The sequence below is a fragment of the Xenopus laevis genome, chromosome 2S (genome assembly GCF_017654675.1).
Source record: "Xenopus laevis strain J_2021 chromosome 2S, Xenopus_laevis_v10.1, whole genome shotgun sequence".
Lineage (NCBI taxonomy): Eukaryota > Metazoa > Chordata > Amphibia > Anura > Pipidae > Xenopus > Xenopus laevis.
The window spans coordinates 98,122,828-98,147,014 of NC_054374.1; the positions used below are offsets into that span (position 1 = coordinate 98,122,828).

Here is a 24,187-nt window from a genome sequence, read left to right on the forward strand (position 1 = left end):
GATGTAAATAAATACAATAATGGGATTAAATGTGTTTTGTAATTGTTATTTTAATTACACCAGAGGGAACAGAGGTTGGAAAATAATAACATTCTTAACCATATTTTTAACCGTATAAAATAGTAATAAAATCATGTGAAATTTAAATCACTGGCAGCAAAAAGTTTTATTTTTTTATGTTTTAGGCAATAGATCATTTTACATTAAATTACTAAAATAGTAGAATATTGTTTGTTGTGCTAGTGTGCTGCGCTTTGATTTCCGAAGTTGCCTCACAAGGAAACTTCGGGCGACTTCGGAAATCGAAGCGCCGCGAGTGCATTAGCGCAGGTGATTCTTTATTCAAGCAGGCGGAAGGCAGACGGAAGGCAGTTCGGGGAGATTGTCGCCCCGCAGAAAAGGCGATTAGTCACCAGGCGACTAAATCTCCCTGAATCTGCCCGTCTGCCCCATGCACTTTGGCTTCAGTTTCAGTGATAGGAAGTGATGCAACATTCACAAGTTTGGGAGTATCAGCTCTGTGTTTGGAAGTAAGCGATCCACCATACTGAATACAGGGCATCATCGTGTTGAGCCTGTTTTGTGTTCTACTTCATATTAATACCCTTGGTTTTGAAATAAGATGTTGGAGAAGCAAGTGTCCAGGTACCATGTTGTTCAAGTGCTGGCTCTATTAATCCAATAAACATGACATAACAGCACAAATTACTATCTGGTGTTTATTCTGAAATAAGGGTGCAATATAAAAATGGGACCTCTCACTCACACACCGAAGTTCTTAACAAATAGCTTTCTTAGTTGTAGTTTTTATGCAGATAAGACCTGCCTGGAAATGCCTGGAACATCTCATTTATCCTGTTGCTACAGTAGATGGAAAAATGCACTGTCCAATTTCTGTCTGGCAATTGTTAGGGACATCTCACTGGAAAGAAATTAGAGTGAATCGTCTCAAAATGTTTATTGGCGAACAAGATGCAGCAAAAAATCTGTGTGCCACAATATTAGACAGAATTATGCTAATTGATATGTTATTGTATGCCTTGCAAAGTAGCAGAGTCAAGCTCTCTTATTGGCAATATAAATCCAGAGTGTTGGGATTTTGTTCTTGTGTGACTTTCAAGGACACAGTGTTCCCTAGCACTTTATAATTTGAATCAGTTTTAGGATTTTGATTATGCATTGAAAATATTGCTCAATGCTTGGAATGTATCACCATAAGGAGTGACTATGGTGAAATTAAGCATTTTATTGTTAACCCTAATGGGAATGGGAATGCTGGAAATAAATGTTCTAAATTGTGCTCATTGCCACTAAACTGCACTTTGTAGTATAGTGTACAGTTATTGATAAAATATATCTAACTTCTCCAAAAATCGTCAGTTTTACAAATATATTGGAAGATTGCCAACCGTAGTTGTTTCACAAGCAACCCTTTAATAACTTACATAGTTACAAAGTTAGATCGGTTTGAAAAAAGACCAAAGTCCATCAAGTTCAACCCCTCCAAATAAAACCCAGCATCCATATATATATTACACACACACTGACCCATGATCCATTCACTCACATATACTCATACAGTAAGGGGCAGATTTATCAAGGGTCAAATTTTGAAGTAATGGGAACTCCCATAACTTTGACATATGAATAAAAAAAGACCAACCGAAACGTATTAAAAAAAAAAATCAAAGTTTTTTTTAGGGTGAATGAGCCGGTTTCGCTCGAATTCTAATCATACGAATCAAAGTAATAGTGCATTCGATCGAATTCGATTCAAAGTTTTTCAAAAAAATAGCTCAAATTTTTTTAGTTCAAATCTGCCCCCAACTATAGATTTTAGTATCACAATAGCCTTGGATATTATGCTTGTCCAAGTAATCATCCAAGCCACTCTTAAAAGCATTAACTGAATCAGCCATCACAACATCACCCGGCAGTGCATTCCACAACCTCACTGTAAATAACCACCTTTGTTGTTTCAAATGAAAGTTCTTTTCTTCTAGTCTAAAGGGGTGGCCTCTGGTACGGTGATCCACTTTATGGGTAAAAAGGTCCCCTGCTATTTGTCTATAATGTCCTCTAATATACTTGTAAAGTGTAATCATGTCCCCAAGCAAGTGCCTTTTTTCCAAGGAAAACAACCCCAACCTTGACAGTCTACCCTCATAATTTAAGTCTTCCACACCTCTAACCAGTTTAGTTGCATTCTCTCCAGCTCATTGACATCCCTCTTAAGGACTGTTTTTTTTATACAAGAAATAACTGTATTGGTTTTACTGGCCACAGAATGACACTGCCCAGAATTACAACTTGTTATCTACAGAAAACCCCTAGATCCTTCTCAGTTAAGGAAACTCCCAACACACTGCCATTAGTGTATACATAGTGTATAACTTGCATTTATATTATTTTTGCCCAAGTGCATAACCTTGCATTTATCTACATTGGACCTGATTTTCCAGTTTGCTGCCCAGTTTTCCAACTTAGACAACTCACTCTGCAAAGTGGCAGCATCCTGCATGGAACCTATAGTTCTGCACAATTTAGTATCATCTGCAAAAATAGAAACAGTACTTTCAATGCCCACCTCCAGGTCATTAATAAACAAGTTGAAAAGCAAAGGACCAAGTACAGAGCCCTGCGGTACTCCACTAACAACATTGGTTCAATTAATACAAGTAGGGATGTAGCGAACTGTTCGCCGGCGAACTTGTTCGCGCGAACTTCGACCGTTCGCGTCCGCCTAATGTTCGCGAACGTTTGGGAACGTTCGCATTTTGAGTTCGCGTTCGATTCGAATACAAATCGTTCGACCATTCGACCATTCGACCGCTAAAATCGAACGATTTCCATTCGTTCGAACGATTTCCATTCGTTCGAACGATTTCCATTCGTTCGAACGATTTCCATTCGTTCGAACGATTTCCATTCGTTCGAACGATTTCCATTCGTTCGAACGATTAAAATCCTTCGAACGTTCGATTCGAATGAAAATCCTTTGATCGAACGATTAAAATCCTTCGAACGTTCGATTCGAATGAAAAATCCTTCGAACGTTCGAATCGAACGATTTTAGCGGGTGTTCGAAGTTCGCAAACTGTTCGCGAACGTTCGAATTTTTTGCCGGTGTTCGCGAACGGCGTTCGCGAACACCAAATCGGCAGTTCGCTACATCCCTAAATACAAGGTCCAAAAGAGACTGATTCCTTGTTGGTTCTTGAAGGAGCTGATATAAAAAGTTGTCATTCAGCATATTTACAAACCTACTAGCTTTTTCTGGCTTGGCAACCCTATTACCCAGTCAATGTCTGGATAATAGAAAATAATAATTAGAAAATAGAGATAAATTGAGAAAGCTTTGAAACTCCTGTTTGCACTTCACATTTTCTATCAAAAGGAACAGCAGCTATTATACTAAAGAGGAAGAAAGGTCAATTGGCCGATTCTTAGGCTCATACATACAAAAAAGAGGGATTTGATCAATGCAAATTCCCTAGTGCTGTTTTACTTGTTATTTAGTATCTATGCAAGTGTTTATACTTTCAAAAACACAGGGTTTTAGTTACAAAATTCTGATCATAAAATTTGACACTGTACCGTATCAAGGTAAACACCATATGGTGGTCATACGTAACTGTATACCTCTGGTAATATTTAGTAGGCTGGCACCTCCCTGCGTGGTTGCATTTCTTGATGTCTCCTGACCAAGGGACTGGTCTCCCAGGGCTCAATCCTCTCCATTCTTAGACCTACTGAAATATCCCCTGATTTTTTAGAGTGTCAGTGCTCAGACACCATGCACCTGGCCTGATAATGGTTTGTGCAAACTGCAGAGTTTTCAGACTCAAGGTTGCTCTGTAGATAATAGGTATTATAGTGATACAGTAAGTACAGGGCACTTCTGCCCTTTGTACCAATGGCGCTATCTAGCTTGTGCATCTGAATGAATTTCATACTAGGGAACGTACCCACTTCTATAAACACAGCACTGCCAATTACAAGTGGGTTAAATCAATGTCTGCAACTCTACGGGGCACATTTATGTAAGACCTATTTGGGCCACTCGGGGTTAATTCACCAGCTAGAACACTAGAGCATGGGTTACACGCGACTTACACCCAGGGCAGGGCCTTCGCTAAGTGGAAGTGTTCCCTCTATGGTGTAGTGCAACTACATCCCCCCCAGGCTACTGTGCACACAAAAACAACTTGGGCGCCAGGAGGTTCTTAACAATCAGGAACGGTTTATTATGCCAAAAAGGGCAAATGACCACAGGTTTAATACTCACGCAGGAGTTGAGGAAAACAGCATATTGAGAGTTCACACAGATCAAAGGCAGGCTCACACAGAGAGTACACAGGCAATTGCAGTACAACCTTTCCCTCCTGGAAGTTGTCAGGAAAGCAGCTTCTACCCTACAGTCCCTCTTCACTGAGGTCCCTGACTGGAGGCAACACACAGAGCCTCTGGGAAGCTACTCCCTTTCTGCAAATCCTTGTTGGAGCTTCAGCTGCTCTTTCTCTCTATCCTATCTGCCTTTCTCTCCTAGAGAGACTATGACAAGTCTGCCCTAGTATATCTGTTCCTCATTCACAGGGTTTCCTGGTCCCCGACTTGGACACATGCCTTCTTCTGGGCCTATTGCACTCAGTCCCCCTGAGCACATCCAGCTGGAATCACATCCAGAGGCAAAAGAGGAAGAGGCCACTCCCTGCACACACTATATAGGAGTGAGTCAGAGCAGTGTCATCAAAACTCTCAGCCTATCACTGTAAAGGTTATTTTGTAACAGGGATTCTACCCAATAACCCAAGGACATGGTGAAAAGATTAACACTATAGGGCCTGTATCCCTATAGGGCCCTACATTTATTTAGCTCGAGTGAAGGAATAGAATAAAAAATACTTTGAATTTCAAAGTTCTTTTTTGGCTACTTCGATCATCGAATTGGCTTCTTCGACCTTCGACTACGACTTCGAATCAAAGTAAAAATCGGTCGACTATTCGACCATTCGATAGTTGAAGTACTGTCTGTTTAAAAAAAACTTCGACCCCCTACTTCACCACCTAAAACCTACCGAGCATCAATGTTAGCCTATGGGGAAGACTAGCCAATTTCTAAATTGTTCCATCGATGGATTAAAATCCTTTGAATCGTTCGATTCGAAGGATTTAATCGTTCGATTGAACGAATATCGCTAAATCCTTCGACTTCGATATTCGAAGTTAAAGGATTTAACTGTAGACTTTTATTTGATAATTAGTGATCTTTTATTAAAGAACAGTTTGAATTTAACTTTATTCCTGAACAAACTACACACATTTTGAGATGTTTTGTTTTAGGCAGACATCAGAATTTATAAAGTACAGTTAATAATGGAACAAATTAACAGAATGGGATTCCAAGGGGAGTGGGTACTGGGGAATAAAATGAGATTGCCATGTTTGAAAAATCAAGCTCAACAATACATAAATGTCTTAAATGAGAATCACAGGTGCAGCTTTGATGTATTTCTGTACAGTGCAGTTATGAATAAGAAACATAATAACAATAACAATATTGGACAGGCTAAAGCTGTTGTTGAGCCTAAACAAAGGATTACTAGACAGTAATCTTAAAGGAATAGTTCAGTGTGAAAATAAAAACTGGGTAAATAGATAGGCTGTGCAAAATAAAAAATGTTTCTAATATAGTTAGTTAGCCAAAAATGTAATATATAAAGGCTGGAGTGTACAGATGTCTAATAAAACAGCCAGAATCCAACTTCCTGCTTTTCAGCTCTATAACTCTGAGTTAGTCAGCGACTTGAAGGGGGGCCACATGGGACATTTCTGTTCAGTGAGTTTGCAATTGATCCTCAGCATTCAGCTCAGATTCAAAAGCAACAGATATGACCCATGTGGCCCCCCCTCAAGTCTCTGATTGGTTACTGCCTGGTAACCAGGGTAACCAGTCAGTGTAAACCAAGAGAGCTGAAAAGCAGGTTCTGACTGACTTGTTATACATCAAATCACTCCAGCCTTTATACATTACATTTTTGGCTAACTAACTATATTAGAAACATTTTTTATTTTGCACAGGCTATCTATTTAGCCAGTTTTTATTTTTACACTGAACAATTCCTTTAATGTAGGATTATTTGGGTTTGTGTTAGAATTTATATATTTTGTGAGTATTAGGGGATGAAGGGTACGTAAAATAATTCCATTGTAAAGTGCTCAGTGTTGTATCAATAAATACATTTACACATTAGTACATTTTCTTGCCTTTACAGTGGCTTGGGAATCATTCTAAACAGAGGCGTAACTACAGAGGAAGCAGACCTGTGGGTGCAGGGGGATGTATAAGGGCCCATGAGGCCCTAATTAATATACAGTTTCAATAAATATTGCTAAAACAGTATTGATGGGCGAATTTTTTCGGAAAAAAAATTTGACGCCGGCGAATTTTTGCCGCGAATTTTCGCGGGCGTTTCGCGAATTTATTCGCTTGCGGCGAAACGCGCGAATTCGTGCCTGGCAAATAAATTCGCCCATCACTATAAAACAGTTCAACCTCTAGACATTTTGGAGGCCTGAAAAATAATTTGCTGTGGGGCCCAGCAACATCTAGCTATGCCACTGATTCTAAAAATATCCTGCCATCGAATTCCAAACTTCTGAAACATTTCATCTCTTTAAAATATACTTTTAATCTTACTTAGAACGAGGACTAGAACTCAGTGCAGAATTACAGTTTACTATGCTGCATTTTATTTTGCAGTTTGCTGTGTAACGATTTGCACTGTATATTTTCAAAGCTGTGGATTTTATTTTTTGGTGATGATATAGCTGCAGTTAAAAATGTGTGCCTTGGGTAGAAATTACCATTCTTAGAAAGTTGCATTAAAAACACATGCAGTTCTGTTATGCTCATTGCACACAGGACATACTCTCTGCTGGCATATTTCGACTGACAGAGACTTGCCTGAGACTGCCTCTGGTGCCTCCTAATGACTTGATTGGGAAATGCACAGCAGTTCTGATACTGACTCATTTCAGCTCAAAATTGCTATAGGTAAAAATTGCAAGTACCTGTGCTGTCACGTGTTATTCAATGAAGTAAAGAAGAGGTCGTTTCTGGCAGTTGAAATGCGGGAGTCAAATACATAAATAATTGAGTAGCGTCTTATAAGTATAATTATTTGTCATGGAAGTGGCAGAACTGTATTGAAGAATAATTGTTGGAATAACAATGCAAGTAACACAAAAATATGTTAACAGCCTTCTATTAGATACAGTATTTATTGTGGGTTTCCCTGTGCAATGTGTCTCTAGCAGATCATTTTTGAGGTTTCATTTGCTACTTTTTGGTTCTAAAAGAATCTTTCATGATAGGAAAGTTATCAGTGCACGTCTGGGAGCTGGAGGGGTTGGGGGAGTTATACTGCACAGGACACAAAATAATTCACATCAAACAGCAGCAGCTAGTCAGTTCCTCTTTAGTGCACAACTTAAATGTCTATTTTTGGAATGTACTGATCATTTATATGCTCATGTCTACACACCATTCGTACACCATTCGTACACACCACCTAGTCAATGCTCTGAGTGCTGAATTTTTTGTACAATAACATTTAATGTTGATTGCATATAGACCCATAACCTGTATTATGTCCTTGCAACTATTTGTTAGTCTTTCAGGAAGGATTGTTATAATTATAACAGAGTATATCTTTTTCTTCAATGAATTAACCATGAACTCCTCCAGCCTGTTGAGAGTGTGGACATTTGTAATGTTGTAAGTGTAAGTTAATATGTGTGTATATCTGTGTGTGTTTATAAAATAGCTGAGAAAGAGAACAGAGACATTTATTGGAAGGCATTGTCTCCTTCTCGCCTTTACTTTAGAATAAACAGTTGATAGCCAGCCAAGGACCTGCATTCAATCTCAGCTCTATGTGATGTAATGGTTCTGGTATTCTACACACATTGAACTGGTAATGCAAATGAAAACGTGAATACATTTCACATTTTCTTAGAATGCATGCAGCACTTAAAGCAACAATCCCTACTGCACTGCTCCTAATACATGGGCCCCACCTGAGAACTCTGTCACACCATCTAATGTTTGTAATTGATCTACTGAGCTACTCTTGGACTAAATAGGGGAGAAAATCATGTGTTACATGCTGGTTTGCTGTTCTGAATACTTGAGGATTGGAATGTTTGAGCTCAAAATGAGATGATACTGTATAACGTGTAGAGTTTAAGGGACAGGGTGAGTAACCACACTGAGTACTGGCCACCTGAAATAGAAATTGAGCTAAATTGCAGTGACAAGGCTTATAGTATCACTTGTTTTTTACTAGAGGCATTAAAGTATAACTAATGATTAACATAGAAGCAGGGTAAAAATTAACATTATTTTTGGGGTTCTGTATCAACCTAAGGCCACCCCATCCATCCATGTTAGCAGTGAAGGTCTGTGTCTCCAAAAATGTCCCTAATAACTCCCTGTTTTCTTTTCTGCTGATTCACTGCACATGCTCTGTGCTGCTCAGTTTCCAACTAATGATATGCTGTGTATATAAAATTAATTCATATTCTAATTACATTGCAGCTCAGAAAACCATCATCCAAATTTAATTTCAGAATCTTATTTCTAATTGATAATTTGCAATGACCCTTAAGCTTAACTTCAAAACAGTGGCCTAGAGCACACTGTTCTCCTAGCAAAATCCAAGATTGGATGCTAAAATTTTAGGCTTCTAGGTGGCTGCAATAAGTTTAGTATTCCCATACAGTATTTGCTTATGGAAATTCTCATTCATCCAGGTCATGATATAAAGTATCTAATAGAATAGAGTTAAGAATAAAGCAGCTGGACTTTCTGATTTTTCCTGAAAACGTCTAACCACTCATCTGAGCAGCTTCTTCAGTTTAACTGAGTGGTAGGGATTCTCCGGCATTTAAATCCTCAAGGGTAGTAAACTGTACTTTACTTTACTTTACTTTACTAGTTACGTTACTGTACTTACACCAGTGGTTTCACAACAATTCACACTTCCAGACATGTACATTGAAAAATTAACACCTGACTCTATGACGATTATGGTATCATTGTGCTGGATAACACTTTCACAAATCTGTGAGCTGCAACAGATTTACAACTGAATACATTCAATGGAACCATTGTGATTGGATGTCTGTGGCTTTACTACCATTAAGGGTTTAAATGCCAGGGAATTTCCAAACACCTGAACTGAAGAAGCCGCTCGGATTAGTGGTGAAATGTCTTCAAGAAAACTCAGAAAGTCCAGTTGCTCTTTATTAGATATACCCGTATTTGTTTTTAGTTCTTTTTATAAACAAATAAGGGTGTTGCACACAAATATTCTTGTGTTTGTTTATACATTTTCCATTGTTTTAATTTTAACTGGGCTAGGAGCAGAACAGGTTTAATTAAGACATTTACACACGTTGGGGGTTATTTATTAAAGTCCGTTTATTTTACTATAAAATACGAAATTTTAAGTGAAAAAAACCTAAACTTTTTCAGGATTTATTTTACCCCCAAGGATGGAAAAAGTCAGAATCCGGCATCTCAAACCTGCCAAGGTTGTATATAAGTCAATGGGAAAAGTCCCGAAGATATCCTGATCTGCACGTGGTTTCGTGCAATAATCCAAAGATTTTGTGATTTTTGGGCAAAAATCTGAAAAAATCTGATTTATCGGAAAGTAAAATCCTAAAAATTTGCACAATTCGAATATTCGTACAATTTATTCAAGTTCTGAACTGGAACTTTTCAGGAAAATGGATTAATAAATAAGGGGAAATAACCTTGAACATTCTTAAAAAAAATAAAATAAATAAATGTAACCTTACTTTCTATGTTTCCTTATGAAAGTAATTATTTAATAAATAACACTTCAATAATTGGGTAAAACATTTTTTGCTTTATATTTTTTTGCAGATATTATAGTGTGACATTTGTGTATAAATATAAAGTCTTTGCACAGGAGCCAATGATTAACATTTAAATATTATTATTAGTACATTTAATTATAAACACCAGCATTTTTTACAGAACAAGTCCTTAACTGTGTATTCATTCTTTGCACCAATGTTTAAAATGTTACATGTTTGATTTTGATTTGCCAGGATTCATGTTAATCTCCATGGGAATCTTTCACTGGAATTTCCTTAGCATATTTTTTTTTTCAGTTTAATATGCATACAAAATGTGATTCTTAAAGGAGAAGGAAAGCTACTGAAGCAGTCTATTGCCAATAGATTAGCCACAATAGTGCAAGCTATATTATATTTATTTTGCAGAATGCTTTACCATACTTGAGTAAACAGTTCTAAAGAAGCTCTATCTGTTTGTTTTGGATAGCAGCTGCCATATTAGCTTGGTGTGGCTACTTCCTACCTGAGTCTCTCTCTGCTCACTCATAGCTCTGGGCTCAGATTACAGCGGGGGGGGAGGAGGGAGGGGAGAAAAGGGAGAGGCTGAGAGGAACAAACTGAGCATGCTCAAGCCGGTGCCTTGGCGGTATAAGCTGAAAGAAGGAAGTCTGATACAGAAGCCCATGTGTATACACAATAGAAGGAAAGAAATGCTGTGTTTCTTTTTACAGAGGACTCAGAGCATCATTACTTGAAGGGTTTACTGGTGTATTTATATATTCCTTTCTGATAACGCTTACTTAATTTTAACTTTTCCCTTTTCTATAATGTTATTAATTTGCATAACCAGAGAATCAAAATATTGTCTTTTTCCTGAGGTCTTTTCCCATGTAGAGCTAACTTTTGATATATTCACAAAACCAGTTCAAGCAAATAAAACATAAGTCATAAGACACAGATTTTATACCATACTACAGTAGCTAGCATAGCAGTTTGGCAGGAGAAAGGAGTTGAATTGATCAAATAAAACTAAGTACCTGAGGACACCAAATAGGAAATATATAGTTCCCTTGCATTAGAAACACAATCATAATCATAGCTGCTTTCTAACACACACACACAATGCTGGCTTTTTTTTTATGGATGTCTGTACCGTAATTCCTAAATGAGCATAATACACCATAATTATATGCTTTAGTTCTCCACAGAGTATAATAACTTCTTTCTACATGACCCTTCCACCAACTGCTGAATTCAGTTAATGGATTTGTAAATAACTGTGGGAATTTAGGGAGATATCTGAACATATTCTATCGGTTGTTTACTAATATGCTACAATAATACAGTATGTATTAGCCATGTGTTTTTGTTCATGTAAGTTCAATATGCAAGTGCTGGGCAGAGATGAACTCTGTTTACCATTTGCCACCATACACTGAAGAAGAGAATTAAACCTCATGTTTCATTTAGCATGATATTTGAAGCCTAGAACTTTTTTCATATGGCATATGATATGAAAATATGTCCGGAGCTTAAAAATGTTATTTTTACTTGAACTGTAGGAAATTTCATCTTTCAGTGTAGACTCTGTGTTTATGTGTTCATCTCTTAAGCTGCCACCACCATCCTGATTTTGTAGAATGCATTTTGCTGATGTCTGTTATTATTTCATATATTGTGGGTCTCTTCTTAATCCAGTTTTTGGCAAGACGCTACAATATATCTAAACACTTAAACAAATGTCCATTTTCACTGCTTACATTAGAGTTTCAAGTATATTTTTAAAACAAACAGTGTCTATGTATTTTAAGTTAAGGAAAGCAAATGTGTCTTAGGTCAATTTACACTTTGCAAATATTTTACAAATATCTTAAGAAAGTACAGTATTTACTTTGCGATTTTTCTGTAGAAGAGCTGTAGGGGCAGATTTACTAAAGGGCAAAGTGCATAGAGGACAATTCTTTAGCGAAAGATATTGTCGCTAGTGCAGTTTTGCGCCCTATAGCCATGGCGAATTTTCACTCAGGCGAACAGACGTTACTCCAAAAATTCACTAAAGTGCGAATTTTACAGAACGTTAGCTCTTTTGCCAGAGTTTCCTCGCCCACTTCCACCTTCGACCAGGCGGACTCACAAGATGTATCTACATCCTCCTCAATCCTATGTCAGTGACATCATATCCTGTATGCCGGAAAGTCATAAAAGTTGTAAAAAAACACTGGCGTTGTTGGTGCAAATTCTTGAAGTAGCCACTTATTATAAAAATGTCCAGGGAAGCAAAATAAAGACAAACGAGATCCTCTAATGCCCTAGACACGAGCCCAAACTAAAAGAAATGTGGTAAGCCCCTCAGATGGTAAAAAAGGTTAAAACAAACATTTTTAATAGTTAAAACTTTTAAAGACAATCACGCTTTGAATTATGAAAAAACACCACTGTTTTTTTTTTTATAATTTTTATGACATTTCGGTATACAGGATATGATGTCGCTGACATAAGATTGAGGAAGATGTAGCTTCATCCTATAAATTCTCCAGGTTTAAGCTGGCAAAGAAAACTCAGGCGAAAGAGGTAACGTTCTGTAAAATTCGCACTTTAGTGAATTTGCGGAGTAACAATCGTTTGCCTAAGCAAAAATGCCTGGTGAAAGGACGTGAAACTGCACTAGCGACGATGCCATGAACTTGAAGTTGAACTCCAGTCAGTTGAACTGAAGAAGCTGCTCAGATGAGTAGTGAAACGTCTTCAATAATTTCTCACCAAGTCCAGTTGTTTTATAATTACTTATATTAGATATAATTGCAATCAAATTTTTTTGATTTTGGAAAAATTCGATCGTTAACGTTCCTTTTGTGTTCCTTTTTCAGGGTGACTTTACATGGAAAAGCATGTCTGGGCGCAGCGTCCGTCTGAAATCTGTTCCTATCCAAAGCCTCTCCGAACTGGAGCGAGCACGACTACAGGAGGTAGCTTTTTACCGTCTACAGCAAGATTATGATTTGAACTGTCAGATCACCATTCCCAAAGGTAACTTTTGTATATAATTACTGCAATTTCTGCATGGATGGATTGCTGTTATGATGATTGTACCTGCTGTATAACATATTGCTACTTCTAGAATAAGAGTGTGTGTGTGTCCAATTTACAGATTAATAGGGATGCCATCAAGGGGCAGGCAGGAGTCCTGCCAGGGTCTCGGTGATATGGTGGTTGGAATTCTGCAAAATGGCCAGGACTTGGTAAATCAGGTGTGGCGTTTTGTCAGGGTGGCGGTAAGGTTGGTTTAGAGGGAGGCATAGCCAGACATGCATAGGTTGTCTCATTGTACTTTACAGCAACACTGTTGATAACACTGATTCCTTGCTAAAGAGCCTTACTATTGCACTACTGTATGTGCATGAGGAAATATTTTATTTAGGTGACACGCTGAGCTCTTATTGTGTTGTTTTCTGTGAAATCACACTCTTGTATTCTGCATCGCTCTTTAACAGAAGAAACTAAAGGCTGATGCCACTGTACCACCTCCATCATCTGGTTTTCCCTAATTACCCCATTTTTTTTTTTGCATAAAACTTTTGCAATAAACACTTTTCAGGACTGCTTCCTGTACATATATAACATACTTCATTTGTAACCATGAGCCTGACAAAGGATTCATAACATCCTGAATGATTGCAAAATATATCTTAGTTAGTCACTAAAGGAAACACCTTCAACACATGTTGCATTTTTAACACTCTCGTGCACAATTGCACAGCTTTTATTAGCATGGAAGCATATTTCCTATAGCATGCTATTTACCATGTTCTGTTGGCACTGATGCCTCCGTTTGTGTGGTTTATAGCCATTCTTTTCTTTCTCTCTCTTTCTGCTTTTATAGCACTTTATAAGAAATATCACCACAGAAGTATCCGTTTACTCCCATTTGGAACATTTAAATATGTCAAAGCAATCTCCTATCCATGTTCTTGTACACGTTCTGGGAACTGTGGAAAGCTTCCTGGTATCAGCAGTAATTACCTACATTTAGAGCAGCAAATGTGCCAAAATACACAGTATATACTTATACCTAGATTGGCTGTGTCACCATGGTTACAGTCTCTAGGAAAATGGGGTAAAGTTTAATACATTTCAGTTGTTAGTTTTATATTTTGAAAGCATTTGTATATTTACTTATCCATTTCTGTAAAAGAAGTCTTATAAGAAATCTTAGATTGTATTTCTTATAAACACATTAGGGATAAGATACAACATTTCTGCTCTCTGCTCCTTGCACCGCACCAGTGAACAGTTCTATTTATTAACATAAATCAATGCCCTAAGAATCTCCACGGATTACTGTCTAAAACAACAGTAGAAAGCGCCATGAATAGCCTGCGGCCTGTGATTATTGCTTAAACTGAGTGTCAGCATGGTTTCATCTCTACCATGTGTTAGCAGCCTGTGCTTCTGTATAGCTTCTATAAAGTACAAGAACTACTGTACTAATTTATATGGTGAATAAGCAGTTAAATGCAGGTATACAGCATGCATTTTTTTCTTCAAATGAGAATATATATATGGGACTTAAAGGAGAATGATCGCTAACTATACACCTATTATCCCTAGAGTAGTTCTCATATACTGTAGGTCTATGAAATCACCATGATTTCACCTCCTCATATCTATGCTTGGAGTAGTATTTTCTGTCCCTTTCTCTCTTCCCTTCTCTCTGTACGATGCCAGAATCTTACTTTAGTAGCCGCTATGTAAATGATAACGCACAGAAGTGCATCATCGGACTATTTGAGTCATGCACACTGCAGAAAACTTGCTGAATGTGCAGGAAGACTGCCCCAAGGTAGGGGCATTAGCAGACAGACATTTTTGTTTATGTCAGCCAGCCCCAGGCTTTGGGTGGCAGTGCACTTGCTACATAATTACAGAACGTACACAGGATTTACAAACTAAGGATGCATTCAGATTAAGGCATAGTTGTTTTTAAGGTTTTGTTGTCCATGAAATACAGTTATGGGACCTATGATCCTGAATGCTCAGAACATGGGGTTTTCCTGATAATAGATACCTTAAATCTACTAGAAAAACATTTGAACATTAAAGGGTTGTTCACCTTTAACTTAACTTTAAGGGGCACATTTACTAAGCTAGAGTGAAGGATTCGAAGTAAAAAAAAACGTTGAATTTCGAAGTTTTTTTTGGGTACTTTGACCGTCGAATAGGCTACTTCGACCTTCAACTTCGACTCAAACGATTCGAACTAAAAATCGTTTGACTATTCGACCATTCGATAGTCGAAGTACTGTCTCTTTAAAAAAAACTTCGACTACATACTTCGCCACTTTAAACCTACCGAGCTACAATGTTAGCCTATGGGGACCTTCCCCATAAGTTTTCTAAGCTTTTTCTGATCGAAGGAAAATCCTTCGATCGATGGATTAAATTCCTTTGAATCGTTCGATTGAACGATTTTTCCTTCGATCGATCGATCGATTGTAGGATTTGCGGTAAATCCTTTGACTTCGATATTCGAAGTCGAAGGACTTTACCTCGAGGGTCGAATTCGAGGGTTAATTAACCCTTCGACCCTTAGTAAATGTGCCCCTAAGTATGATGACTTGAGTGATACTCTGAGACAATTTGCAATTGATTTTCATTTTTTATTATTTTTGGTTTTTGAGTTGTTTCACTTTTTATTCATTTGCTTTTCAGTTTGCACTTTCAGCAGTCTGGTTACTAGGGTCCAAAAGTTGCTTAGAAGTGGCCTAAAAGTTAATTTAACAGTAACCTACCCCTTTAAATAAACCAAATAGGCTGGTTTAGCTTTGATTAAGGATTAATTATACCTGACTTTTGATCAAGTACAAGGTACTGTTCTATTTTTACATTCATATTTCAGTAATATCTGCTAAAATACCTTTGAAAGAGGCTTTATTGAAAAATTCACCTACAGTACATAAATCCAAGAACTGGCTATAACTAACAGGGAAGTGTATTAGGGAAGGCAGAATAGTTTCCTCCTTGTTTTCTAGCATTTCAGGCAGAGAGTCACATGAAATGCCATGACCTCTGAAAATAAAAACCCTTAGGCTTTGTATAAAAACAGTAAGTTGTGCATGTAAAATATAAATATGCACTGGATGAATAATCTTGGAAAAAACTTTGCTTGATTTCATAAAACAGGTCATAATTTTTTTAATTGTTAGTGGAACACGACTATATACAGGTATGAGATCTATTATCTGAATATTTGGGAACTGGATTTGTTTAGCTAACATATTTTTATTTTGGACCCATGTCTAGCTACATGGAAAACATAGGAAATCACTCAAGACCAACACTTGGGACTAACATGCCTGCAGAGAGCCCAAGAGAGCTATCCATTCAAAACTATATAAACACAGCACAACCGCTAACTAAAATGCACTCTATAAGAATGGCCAGTAGCAGCCATTACCAAAATGTTACCATTTAAATTGATATATAAATATGCTTTTGTTTTATATGCCATGCCATTTCATGTACAAAAAGGGGGTTATTTATTAAAACTCAACTACAAAATTAACTGCAAAATCTGAATTTTTAGTGGAATTTTTTTTTTCGTGAGGTCCCTATCCTATTCGGACGTTTCATGCAAAAATCTGAAAAATTCGAACTTTTCGGGAAAAAGTCTGAAAAAATCGCACAATTCGGATTTTCGCTTGGCTTTACAGAGTTTTTACCCAATCCGATTAAATCGTGCTTTTTTTAAAAAATGTTTTTATTGGAAGTCCAACACAAATAAACAATTAATTTCACTTATGCAATGGTACAGTCATGTTTTTAGAAGTTATATATAAGTACACAACCATTAAAACATTGATTTATATAAAAGACTTAAGTGATCATTTTTCAACATACAGTATATATATTACATGAACAAATGCAAGAGATTGCACACTGGGATCTTTTAAAATGGGGTGGCGGTGTTCACATTAGTTACCGCTACATCTACGTAAAGTAAGGGGCAGATTTATCAAGTCGAAGTGAAAATTTTCTAATTCTAATTCTAATTTTTGAGTTTATTTGGGAAAGTTAAATTTATCCTGGTTTGGAAAAATTGCTACACTTAAAATGACCACTCTTTCTAGGCTGCTTTATTACTCTTCCAGTAGCGGTTCCTAGACCAGCAATACAGAGCTTCCAAAATCTTTGCTATAGATACATATGGGGGGGGGGGGAAGGCAGCGAGTACACAGAGTTTTACAGCGTCAGAGGATTCAAGGAGGGCTGGATATTCCGGATTTCGATACATACTATTGGCCAGCCCAGGTCCGACATACGATACAATGGTCCTCTAAATTAGCATATACTATGTGGATGGAAATAGAAAAGCTGGCTTTGGCCCCTATACATCCAAGTACTCTTTTATGGACTCATAAACATGAGACAATGGTACATATAGCCCCAGGTACAATTCAATTTACTCTAAGTATTTGGGCCAAATGCAAAGGTAGATTATGTCCCACTGATAGACCCACCCCCTCACGCCTTTCCTGTATAATGGGGCATTCTCTGAAATCTGACATGGGGCTAGACATATTGTCAATTTCCCAGCTGCCCCAAGTCATGTGACTTGTGCTCTGGTAAACTTCAATCACTCTTTACTGCTGTACTGCAAGTTAGAGTGATATCACCCCCTCCCTTTTTCCCCCCTGCAGCGAAACAAAAGAACAATGGGAAGGTAACCAGATAGAAGCTCCCTAACACAAGATAACAGCTGCCTGGTAGATCTAAGAACAGCACTCAATAGTAAAAACCCATGTCTCACTGAGACACATTCAGTTACATTGAGAAGGAAAAACAGCAGCCTGCCAGAAAGCATTTCTCTCCTAAAGTTCAGACACAAGTCACATGACTGGGAGCAGCTGGGAAATTGACAAAATGTTTAGCCCCATGGCAGATTTTAAAATTGAATATAAAAAAATCTGTTTGCTCTTTTGAGAAATGGATTTCAGTGCAGAATTCTGCTAGAGCAGCACTATTAACTGATTCATTTTGAAAAAATGTAAAGTCAGTCTGTACTACGATGAAAATGCCAGATCTAACTGTATTTGAAAAATTATGTATTAAAATCGGAGAAAGGGCAGGTCTGTATAGAATCCTTAATTCCCATCCTATAGAGGAAAAACCGCATTCTTATATGACAAGATGGGAAAAAGATTTGAACATAAGTATCTCAATAGAACAATGGGAACGTATATGGATAAACGCTTCAAAATCTTCTATATGCATCCCCATAAAAGAAAATATTTATAAGGTGTTATATGGCTGGTATCACACCCCAGCTCTCCTTCAGAAGATTTTTCCAGGGACGTCATCAAATTGTTGGCGATGTGGAAAGGCCCCGGCAGATCTGTTTCACATATTCTGGTTATGCCCCATCATATGTCCCGTATGGACCACAATGAGGACACTTGTGAGGAAGGCTACATGCCTGGAACTCCCAAGCACTCCACTAACTTATTTATTAGGACACCCTGTTCAAGGTGTGGGAAAAAGAGTACAAAAAATTTTAAACTGCATATTCAGATACAGGATCCTCAAATAATATAACGAAAAAGGGAAAAGTCCTGATAAGGAACATACTTACCTTACAACTGAGATAAGGGCCCCTCGGGTCCGCTCCTCCTGCCATATAGAAACTTGTATATGATCTATAGGATAAAATTTGAAGTGACTGTTGTTGTCAGATTGAAACATTGATTTTATTTGTATATCTCACAACCCATGTAATGCAATATGAAATGTGTTGGAATGGAAATGTACCACTTACCTTGTTTTGTACATAAAAATAAAAATACAGTTTAAAAAAAAAAAAAGTTACGTTTTATGCAAAAAAAAACATACATCATTCTGAGGGTGAATTTTTGGAGTAATTATCTTGCTAGGATACATTTCAGCTCCATAAACAGTAATTCAAATGTGTCTTCTTGGTAAGCCAAAGCTTATCCTAAGATTTCCCAACTGAATATTATCATAACTTTTTAAACTCGTCTCAGATCACTGAATATGAGGCGTATGCTCCATGCTATTATTTTGCATTTGTGTATAACCCTTGAGCTGATTCTCTGGCTCTCCAGTGGGAATTGGGTACAGACAGAATTTTCTTCCTTTAAAAGTTTTTTTTATACATGTTTTTTTTTAAGTTAAACTACATAAAAGTTAGTGTCATAAAATATTTTCAGAAAATACTGATTCTGTTAAGAAGGAATAACTTAATGTTTGCTAACAAATGAAGAAATGCCACTGCCATTGTCAATGGTTATGTATTAATCTTACTAACACTGTATAATGCGTTAAATGTACATAGTGTCAATCATTCATAAAATAATATATCGCTTAATATAATGCTTCCTTCCAGGAACAACATTTCTTCCACTGACACCCTCAATTTCATATGATGTCTTTGTATGCCATCTAGAATAATCTACCTATAGCTGGGAGACTCTACATGGCAAGGATGTTAATCAGTATAAAATAATGGCTTGTAAGGATTGTGCTTGATTCCACAAAGTGGACAGTAACTGGTAATACTTGTATTTAAATGTTACAAAACTTTTACAAATAACAGGATGAACACAACAATAGTCATGTAAATTATTGTTTTTTTTGATGTCCTTAAAGACTTATTCATTATACTAGACATTGGTAATATCATTAACATTCTTCGAATATGTGCATGTTCGGTACTATAAGGCATAAGGTTTGCACAGCTCTGCTGGCTGCAAGGGAGCCCTGTCATAGGCATGTAGTAAGGTAAGTGCAGGGTTCCCTAACATCTTGGATCCCCCCAACCTAACTTGAGCATCTAAATGGCGATCAGGTTAGGGAGCATTCCAAAGGAACCCATGTAAAGCCATTCTACTGTCTTTCTGCTGTTGCCATTAAGGCAGTAAGAAGCAGCACTTTGTGGCTCTGAGACCATTTTGGTACATTGCACCATCTTTCATAAATTAAGCCAATATCACCTTTTAAAGAAGAAGGAAAGCTACAGAGACAGTTTATTGTCAATAGAGTAGCCACAATGGTGCAAGCTATAACACTATATTTATTCTGTAGAATGCTTTACAATACCTGAGTAAACAGCTCTAGAAGCTCTCTCTGTTTGTATAGGGTAACAGCTGCCATATTAGCTCGCCGTGACATCACTTCCTGTCTGAGTCTCTCCCTGCTCACTCATAGCTCTGGGCTCAGATTACAGCAAGGAGGGGAGGAGGGAGGTAGAGTGGAGCAAACTGAGCATGCTCAAGCCCTAGCCCTAGAGTTTAATGCTGAAAACAGGAAGTCTGATACAGAAGCCCATGTGTACACAATAGAAATGCAGTGTTTCTTTTGATAGAGGACTAAGATCAGTGTTACTTTGAGTGTTTACTGGTGTATTTATATAGACCTTTCTTATAAAGCTTACTAAATTTTAACCTTTCCTTATCCTTTAAGTTTATTTAACTTAAATGTTTTAAAATAATATTGCCCAAATAGCAGTTTGTCTGGGAAGAAAATGGTCCTACATCTGGAAAGCCACATCAGAAGGAAAGTGTGACTCTCTGGCCTGATTTAGCACCACCCCTCTGATATTTTTATGCTGACATGGACTTCTCCGATGAATTAAAATAAACTTGGCATTTAGGTGTTTATACTATTACAGAGTATGTTCATCTAAGTGATGCCTGATGGTTTTAACCTTTTAAATTGTAAATAACTGCTTATATAAAGATGTACACAATGGGTTTTATACAAGTTTTTCAAACATTGTGACACCAAGTTTTAAACAAACATAGTTATGTGATTTACTAATTCCGTTGATTGTATTTACTGATAATAGTGCCATAAAACTGCTGGTCTTTGATGGTAGTGTTTTTTTTATAATGGCCTATTTCTTAGAATCAATTCATAAGGGTTCCATACACGAGCCTGGCCAGTTTTTCCAGGCTTTTTTTTGTGAGAATATATATATATATATATATATATATATATATATATATATATATATATATATATATATATATATATATATATATATATATATATATATATATATATATATATACACACACACACACACACATCTGGAAACAAAGAAAACAGCACCAAGGGTCTTTGCTGAAAAAAATATATTGTATTATGGCATGGTATGCCCAACATGGTGTTGACCCTTGGTGGTGTTTTCTTTGTTTCCAGATGCATATGCTTTATTTAACGTGCACAAGGGCAGCTTGGGAGGTGGTGCTGGGAGGTGGTGCTGTCCTGTCTGAACTTTGTATATATATATATATATATATATATATATATATATATATATATATATATATATATATATATATATATATATATATAGCTCTGAGGCTTTTAAACACTGCTTTACATTACCTTCTTCAACTAATTCTTAACGGGTGGTATATGGTATATACAACCCTCACAGTAATAATATTTACCTTTGAATGCCTTCCACTTCTACTGACCTACCACAATTGAGGAAAAATACACAAAATACACAGCTCACATAAATGATTAATTTTTCATTTTCTATTCAAACAGCCCAAGTCACAACATTTATACTGGCATAGGCTTTTTCTTATAAAAAGGGGAAGAAAATAACAGATATGATGAATTAAGGATCCCCATGAAAGATGTCAGAAAGTAACAAGTGTTAGTGTTATTACACTGGCAATATACAACCAGCTAATGGATCTACAATCCAACTTTCCACACAAAAAGACTAATGACATACAATCTAGCCTTATTGTAGCTAATTACTGTATGCCGCCTGGGTGTTTGTCACGATCGCCGCCCGGAGCAGTTCCAGGAGCTCCAGGCGGCGTGTCTTCCCCTGCCGGTGTCGCTCCCAAAATGGTGGCGCCCATGGCCGACACGTGGGTAGCGGCGCTGGCGCAATGACGTCAGCGCGTCGACGTCGGCGCAAGGACGCCGATGACGTCACTATGCGCCAAATTCAAATATAAAAACCCTTCTAAGACGCCAGAATGGCGCCTAAGTATAGGATTTGTTACTGTGTGTTTCCTGGGTTTCCTGTCTGCTATTTTGAGACTAATCTTGTTCCTGTTTGTTGCCTGACCTCTTGCCTGGACTTTGGACTTTGCTGATTATTCTGCCTGCCCTTGAACTCTTGCCTGGACTTTGACCTTGTATCTTGCTTAACCCTTTGGATACCGCGACCTTGTACCCTCAAGAGGGCTTCCTCCTTGATCCTGACTACCTCCCTGGAGGGAGCTCCCGGCTCCCTGACAGTGTTAGCAGTGGTGCTGTGATTGTAATTCTAATGTGGCTGAACAGTGATCCTCATGTACATAACAGAACATATCAGAAGTAGTACCACACATGAGAAAAAAAGTCAAGAACTGTCACAAAACAGATAGTCCTCACGAGTGTCCAGGATTACAGTCACCAGGAACTGCAAACCTTAATTTATATGGTAGTTCTGTTCCTGTGGTGCGTTTACACCTTTAATAATTTTGATTTAACATGGAGAGTTTGAGCCTGGAGAACACAGCTTGATATCTTTTTATTTACAAAGACTAAAATGTATAAATGATTGGGAACAAACTGATCCACAACGTAATATTTCGTTACTTTTGTCATATTTTACATATTTCTATGCAAACTAAAGTTCAATCTTGATTAGTGCAAAAGAGGAGAGGTACTCAATCTAAAGGTCAAAATATATGGGTATGGAATATATTATCAACAATTATTGAGCCCTGAGGTGTTCTCCTATTTTCAAGCTTTCTTGATACTGGCATTTGCATAATAGCCATCATCCCACTGGGCCTCCTGGCTTGCATGCCCTGATTGTAATTGTTGAAAAAGGGGGTACACTGCTCCTTTTAAAGTAAATAACTATATAATAAATTACTTTAAATGAGAATATAGGTATGGCATTTAATAACCCACTCCACCTGGTGGTGGATCATTCCCCATCAAATCACTTCTTCCTAAATTAAATATGAGCTTTGCCTAATGGGCATCTGGATTTTGTCTAGGAATGATGTTCAATGCATAGTATGAGAAGGGTTAAAAAACAGAAATGTGGTGCAAATTGAAAATAAAATGTTAGTGATAGAAAAAATGATAAAGGGAGATTAGAGAAAGTAAGAAGATTGGAAAAGAGGGAGCATATGGAGAAAGAGAGATTAGACAAAGAGAGAAAAGTAGAAAAAGTGAGTGGACAAAACTAAGAAGACACTAATAGGTGGTGAAAAGATGTATGGAAGGATATAAGAGCCATTGGAAAAGCACAACGTTATAAAATGCAGGGTGGAGAGAGGGAAGGAAGGGAGAAGAGCCAAGGAAAGTGGATAGATGTAAATACAGTAGAACCTTTGTTTTAGATCTGTTAAAGAGGCTGTAAATAGAAGGAAAAGCAAGGGGGGGGGGATCACATTTTACCGTATTGAACTTAAACATAAAGGTGCCAGTTGCAGGAAATTTTAAATATGTGGAATGTCAAATATCAATTTTGGTCTTTAAATAGAGGAAGAGGGCAAGCAAAAGAGGGATAGATTATAAATGGAATAGAGACATGTGGCTGGAGAGAAGCCAGAAAAATATGAAGCAGGAAAAGAAGTTGAAGTCTATTGAGTAGTAAGCAGAAAAGAGAATTAAAAGGAGGCAAGGAAATGAGGCATGAGGACTATAAACTGAAAATGACTTGAAAAACTTTTGGGCTTTTCTTTTATTAATTACTTTTAAATGTTTAATTTAATCAGTTTGTGTGATTTTATGTGTGTGAATAAATTGTTTTTCTCTTTATATTTAAAATTAGGTATTCAGTGCAGTGATCTACAAGGCTCACTGGCGCGTGTGTTTTAGTTCTGGGCTCAAAGGGGAAAACATTTTTTTTTCACTTAAAATTGCCCACACTCATGTGCATAATGATCTACTACACCAGATCTGCAGAGTGCAGTGTCTCTTAGTCCACTCCATGGGGCAAATTCACTAAGATGCGAAGTTGTGCCAGGCGCAACTTCGCCGCACTTCGCCAGGCGTAGTTTCGCCAGCGCTCCGCAAATTCACTAAAATCCAAAGTTGCGCACAGGGGTAGTGTAAGGTTGCGAAGTTGCGCTAGCGTTGATTCGCTATGTAAAGCGAAGTTACGCTAGCGAAGGCTAATTTGCATACGGCGCGAAATTCAAATTTCAATGGAGGAATACGTATCAGCACTACAAATGCCTAGAAAACCTTCAAATCATCAAATATAAATTTTATTTTGCCCTACACATGTGCCCACTGTCTAGGT

General features: G+C 37.4%; 1 protein-coding gene across 2 annotated transcripts in view; it reads left to right on the top strand.

The window, feature by feature from the left end:
- Positions 1-24,187, top strand: part of LOC108708949 (rho GTPase-activating protein 6) — a 145,512-nt gene that overhangs the window by 80,506 nt on the left and 40,819 nt on the right. For both annotated transcript variants that reach the window (XM_041584184.1, XM_041584185.1), the window contains exon 2: positions 12,762-12,921. In XM_041584184.1, coding sequence (XP_041440118.1) covers positions 12,762-12,921 — 160 coding nt within the window. The remainder of the gene's footprint in view (positions 1-12,761; positions 12,922-24,187) is intronic.